The sequence below is a fragment of the Protobothrops mucrosquamatus genome, unplaced genomic scaffold (genome assembly GCF_001527695.2).
Source record: "Protobothrops mucrosquamatus isolate PMUCROS unplaced genomic scaffold, P.Mucros_1.0 scaffold1223, whole genome shotgun sequence".
NCBI lineage: Eukaryota > Metazoa > Chordata > Lepidosauria > Squamata > Viperidae > Protobothrops > Protobothrops mucrosquamatus.
The window spans coordinates 418087-424754 of record NW_015387431.1 but is presented as its reverse complement, the minus strand read 5'-3'; the positions used below and the strand labels follow the sequence as shown (position 1 = coordinate 424754).

Below are 6668 nucleotides of genomic sequence, written 5' to 3'. Positions count from 1 at the left end.
AAGGCAATAGACGAGTCTTTGGCTCAGTCCCACATGTTCCTTGGGGGAAACGACATGGGGGGGACACAAAACCTGGGATCCTCCCACAGGAGAATTAAATCACAGCACCAGCGTATCATACAGGAGTCCGAGTCCACATAATGCCCAATGGCTACCCTGCCTTTTTAAAACCGGGATAATTTATCTAAGTATTAGCAATTGGCATTATGGTACTACCCAGATTTCAATAGGCAAAACACAAAAGGGAAAACAGCTCAGGCAATTTTAATCTTTCACATGCATAACACAAAATAGATTTTTTTTTCTTTCAAAAGTTCAATGCTTGCAATCCATTGAAATAATAACAAGAACAACAGCAATAGCATTTCACAAATCATATTAGTAGGATTTTCAGTAGTACCAGGGATAAATACATGTCTAAACTTCAAAATTTCACAGGCAGCAATCCTTATGAGTGACCCCAAACTAGTTTTATTTAGCATAAATAAAATTATACCTCTCACGTCATTGAAAATCCTACCTGATCATTTATCTTTGATTTTAATCCTGGAAAAAAAAGAGTAGGTCATGGAAAATTGTTTACCCCATTTTTTGCCAAATGCTGTTTGCCCATGCAAGGCAGGGGCTTTAGTGCCTGAGGTATAGGTAGTTCCTGGATGCTTTTAGGGAAATGAGAGGGTGGGAGAATCTGGAGGATGGTTTGCATAGCTTGCAGGTATAAAGATGCAGGTGTGTTCCCCACCAGGCTGTTGAACTTGTCCTCTCCAAGCAGCACTGCCCAGGTTTTGGGATGTTCCCGCAAGACCTTCTGCAGCTTAAAGCGGGGGCTAGGCATGAAGAGCAAGAGGTAGTCAAGGCAGAGTTTTTTGGAAGCCACGTTGACTTTGGAATCCCACATCTGTTCCAGGATGACATCCAGTGGAGTGAGCCCTTTGTTGTCTTCTATCCTAGGAGAAGCTCCATTTCCTAGCAAGATGAGAACAGTCTCTGATCTCAGGAGCTCACAGGCGAGATGCAGAGGGGTCTTGCCATCTTCAAGATGAAAACAGCCGGTCCTATTGATGTAAGAGTTCAGGCTAGGCAGCTTGTGTGCGATGCTGATGATCAGCCCCAGGATGTCCCTCCTGTCATAGGTTACAGCCATTGCTAAATGAGGAGCAGAGGATGGGCAATAGCAAAAATGCTCTCCAGGAACTTTGAGAGCCTCTTCCGGAAAATGAGACAGCAGATACTGGGCATAAGGCAGATGATTGTGCACCACAGCATACAGCAAAGCTTCTGAAGGAGAATATGTCCTCATATTAGCACTCTCTTCCCAGTAGAAATACTCCATAGTCCTCATGTCCTCTAGCAACCACACAGGCTTGTGATCTCGGACAGCCTGATAGAACATATAAGATAGAATTTTGCAACGCCTGCTCTGGGCATCCTGTAAACTGGATGCATTGCCACTGGCCATATTTCGAGGAGCAGTCTCTTTTGTGCAAAAACGAATAAGCACAACAATAGTAGCAGTAATAGCAATTCTCTGTGCAATGGAAGGCTGGCTTTCAGTTTCAATGCAGAATCCAGAGGTTGCTGCACCTTCAGGCTGTCATTGCAGCAGCTTGCTCTGGACTGCACCAGCCAGAATGCATAGCTCTTTTCTGACGAGGGCTGTTCATCTCCACCCATTCAGTGCTTTCTCTTTCTCACTGCAGTGATTTTGTTGAGGTAAGCACAATCACGCCAGCTCATTTAACCATTGATATGCAAGCATGCAGCATGTTAAATCAGTTCTCCATCAGATTAACAGAATGCCAACCATTGTGATTTATTTATTTATTTTGAAAAACAGATAAAGAAATCAGATTACAGGAATCTGTTTAGAGAGGATTATGATTCCCTTTGAAATGAAAACCGTTTACATGCTCCCTACAGAATGTCCATGATAATTTGGTCTCTTTATGATCCAGCCTAGTTAACTGAAATGTAAACTTCCGTTTTAGCCTGACAGGTTTTGAATAATAGCCCCACAGCATAAGCTTGCCTACATCTGGCTACGGTGGCTGTGGGTCTAAGAAAATTCTGCTGTTCTGGGAAATTGGATATGGAAATCTTTAAAAAGTGATTGAAGTAGCCAGTAGAATTAAGATTTTTGTGATGCAGTGTAAGGGTAAGGTGCAAAGTGGGGCTGTTAAGCAAGTCTAACATTCTGGGTCTTCCTGGATTTGGAAGAGAGTTTATGAGTTTTTCATTGTTTCATTTTTAAATTAGCCTGCTTTACAGGTTAGTCCAGTGGTGGCGAACCTATGGCACGGATGCCAGAGGCAGCACTCAGAGCCCTCTCTGTGGGCATGTGCGCTGCCGCCGCCAGCAGTTTATCAAGTCCATTAGGTCACCATGGTGCCCCGAGGCGGGGCCAAGGTGTGTCGGGTGCATGAGGAGAACAGGCTCCATGTGCGGGCCAAGGGCAAGATCTGTGAGGGGGCCAAGATGACCAGCAGTGACCTGCTCTCCAACCGCAAGCAAAAACAGATGGGATGGAGTAGGCGCGTCTAGCGGTCTGCATCACGTGTCTCCCCCCTCCCCTACTCTGTCTGCTGCTGGAGGGCTGGCCCGGTATTGGCAGCAGACTGCAGAGCCCCAGAGTGCACCGGTTGAGGGGTCGGCAGGCTGTGGCTGCTGACAGACACCATTGGCCCCCATGCACTCACTGGCCTCTGTGTGCAGGGGCTGATGGTGTCAGGCAGCAGCTGCCCTGGCCCCTGCCTCGCCTTGTGTTGCCCTGCGGCAATGGCACCCCCATCCTGCACCCTGCCTCACCCTGTAGGATGAGCCTCCTGAGCCACCGCCACATCCACCAGAGACCCCCTGGATCTCCCCCAACCCTGCATGGCACTCACAGGCTTCCCCAACATGAGCAACATCAAGGTGGCCATGCCCACCATAGCCATACCCACCCTGTCTGCTGTGACCACTGCAGTCACGCCCACCCAGTGGGCCATACCCTTCCCCCTTCCCCCCCCCAAGGGCACCACAATGCTGATGTGGCCCTGGCACTTTGTGATAAATAAGTGGGTTTTGGGTTGCGGTTTGGGCACTCAGTCTCTAAAAGGTTCGCCATCACTGGGTTAGTCTATATTTTCTGCCTTAGAATGGTAGAAAACCATATGACTGATTTTTGCCACTAGAGCCAGGACAGGTTTTCCAGCAGTTGTTTTATTGGTCCTCTAGTTCTCCCTACTTGGCACAACCAAAATTTGGTGGCAAAACCTTTGATTTCTGATTCTTTTCTTTTCTTCAAAGTGTAGAATTGGGGTGTTTATTTTGTACCTCTAAAAGCTGCCAAAAAGTGTTTCTGCCTTGCCCTCTTTTGCCACCACTACACAACTGAACACACACACACACACACACACAGGGAGAGAGAGAGAGAGAGAGAGAGAGAGAGAGAGAGAGAGAGAGAGAGAGAGAGAGAGAGAGAGAGAGAGAGAGACTCCTTGAAGACCTCAAGATCTCCTTTTCTTTCTTTTAAGTGAGCACTAACTAAGAAAGTTGCTTATTTCTGCTAGATTGTGCTGGTTTATTATGGAGATATTGTATATAAGAAGGGAACTTTCACATGAAAATAAAAAAATCCAAAGTACGTTTGAAGACTATTGAATATAAATATAAAAAAAAGAAACTGGTTTAATGTCTGGGGGGGGGGGAAGAACAGAATCAGAGCATTCATCATTTTTCTCATCTGTAACTTATATTGGCTTGTTGAAATTTAGAAATATACAAAAATATTTTAGTTACTCCTTACAGTTACTCTTTGCCTCCTCTTTTCTCAATGTTATACAAACACTGAAAGCAGCTTAATTTAATTGTGTGATATTATAAACTACAATACTTTAATACCCAACATAAAAATCTTCATCATAAAGCATACATGACAACATTTTCATGGAGTAACAGCCAGTTTTTCATGCATTTCCCAAACACATTGTCTATTGCTGCTACTCTCCATCAGTGGAAAGGAAAACACCCTCTGTTTTGCAGAGCAGAGTCACTATGAAGATGCAGATGAGAAAATAGCTTGGAAAACCCTCAGTGCAAGTGGGAAAGTCTGCTCACAAAATCTGCCTCCTGCAAAGTACTAAGCTAATTAAAGTGAGTGACATCAACTGTAAAAGAAATTATAATAAGGCAATTTATAGAAACCACATAGGTTTTTCCGCTGTTCTTGCTATGTAGTGTAGAATGCAGCAAATTCAGCAAATTCAACTATCCAAGAGTGTCTTCCTTTTATTACAATGCTTTTCATCCTTCTTTCAATAGACTGTTCTATGCACTATGGATTATGTTCCATTGCTTTAGTAAAAAAAAAAATAAAGGAAAATATTTTTTGTTGTTGTTTAGTCACAAAGCCGTGTCTGACTCTTCGTGACCCCACAGCACACCACCCCGCCCTGTCCACTGCTGTTTCCAGGAATCTGCCTAGTTTATGATCACTGCATTGATGGCACTTTATAATCAAGGAAAGGAATAGCTGTTTTCAACTAATTCTGCCCAATTTTTCCCTTTAAGTTCCACCTATTTTTCTCCTTTTACTCAATTTTTTATTGCGTAAGGTTTGCCCATATATTTCCTTGTGTAACATTACAAGAGTTTTCTCTAGCTCTTTGCTGCAACTTAATGGTTATCCAGACTTCTATAACGGATGTGATAGCTTCAGCCAAGAATGAATTCCTTTGTTTCTAACACCAAACATCTAGAATATATGGTGGAAAGGATAATAATTCTCCAGTTCATGCAAGGTATAGGCCAGGGGTAGGCAAACTCAAAAATCTTCAGCTTAAAGAGTCATGCTCCCCCACCTAATCTAGACTAAAAACTGAAAAGGTTTCAAAGTAGATACATCGTTACCTAGAGTTTTCCTTATATATTGCCAGCTCTTGTTTCTCACATCCAAGGCTAGAACAGGGAGAGAATGATGACGTGATCACATGTCAACATACTGGATGTTCCTGGATCTTGTTTTACAATTCAAAACTATCCCATGGTGTGTTATAATGGGCTCAGAGGCAACAAAATGCACTTAACAAGAGGGCATTGTTGGTGGCTGTCACGAGCCCATTTGTGCTGTGGAAGGCGTATATTTGAATAAATCCCTTTGCAAGTTTCTGCTCCAGCACAAATAGAATCCTGACTGCCACTACACAACTATTTGCTAATAATTGGAGAGTATAACTCTATTGAATTGTTTTCTTATTTTATTTTTTATTTCTTATTTTATTCCCTTTCTTAGAAAACTAGGTTCTCAGTAGCTTTAGGAAGTGGATGCCTTGCGATCCCTTATAACAGGGATTATTCTATGTGATTCTGCTAATTTAGAAAACTCTTGTCTAGGCCGATAGACCAGTAGTCTGAATTGGTATTCTCTCTATATAAATCTCAAATCAACTTGAGTACTCTTTCAAACAGTTCAAACTAATCTTCTGATCATCTACAGATAATTCACAGCAGCTGGAAGAAATTGCATAGGCAGACTGGGCTAAGTACCTATTACTGGATTTTCCAGGGTACTTAAATATACTGCTCACAAAAATAAAGGGAACATTTTACCATGGAACTGAAGGGGTTTGTGTTCCCTTTATTTTTTTGAGCAGTATATATATCATGATGCTTAATATTACTTTAGAGCAGTTGGAGTTCTCTGTCTCATGGCAACAATACATAAATGGATGAGTCAGGAATTTTAAATTATAGAAAATAGCATAATATTCACTGCTAATGCCAAAAGAGGCCTACATTCATGGTAAAGTCTATCAAATACTCATATCATAAATAAGGAGAAAGACATACTCTATTCTATTGAAAATGTTAAATTATCCAGATAGCTCTAGATAGCAGAATTAGAAAAGACCAGATTGTTTCTGTTATTATCTTCATGGCAATCTCCCCATTTTTTAAAAAAATGTTGGATTATCTAAAAATTACAGAAAGGATTATGGATTACAATAATAAAAATGTGATTCCCAAATTAAGAGATGGAATATATTAATAAAACTTGAGCATTTTAAAATTGGACAGCTAAGTAATTGGGTGGAATTTAGGGACAACATAGAAATCTGCTTTGTGTGTATTTATATCTGATATCTTTTCCATTTGTGAATGCTGCTTTTAAATATTTATTTCCCAGAGTTTCATTTTGGAATAAAGTCGCACAGCTCAGTCTGACATATAAATCAGAGATTAAAACTATACCCATCAAACACCAGAGTGATATCTCTGACCACAATCACATGTTCATCCACATAGCCAAAGAGGCGTAAAGGACTAATTCGTAGAGAGATTTTTTATTCCCTGGAAACATATGACTGTATTAAAGCTGTTCTGGAGAAGTGCCATAAATATTCAGCCACCTACCTTCCCTAAATGAATGACTATTTAGATAATTGCAAACCAAAGACTTCTATACTCAGTCTTGTCTTCCAAAGACAGATGAAGATTGATTAACCTTCATATGATAACCTCACGGTTTATTTTAAATCTTATGATTCATTTGAAGAAACAACAGAATAGACATAAGTGATACTATTTTCTTCTAGAATCTAGATGATAATCCACACATACACACACAAGAGATTTAAATACTAGTTATGTCACATTTAACTGCAATTACAGCAACCAAATGCTTCCTG

At 41.2% G+C, this 6668-nt stretch overlaps 1 protein-coding gene across 1 annotated transcript; it reads right to left on the bottom strand.

Moving 5' to 3' along the window:
• Positions 1–565: 565 nt before the first annotated feature.
• On the bottom strand, positions 566–1459 carry LOC107291903 (ankyrin repeat domain-containing protein 9-like). Its single transcript, XM_015820951.1, has one exon. The coding sequence runs from the start codon at positions 1457–1459 to the stop codon at positions 566–568; it is 894 nt and encodes a 297-aa protein (XP_015676437.1).
• Between the last annotated feature and the right edge of the window lie 5209 nt (positions 1460–6668).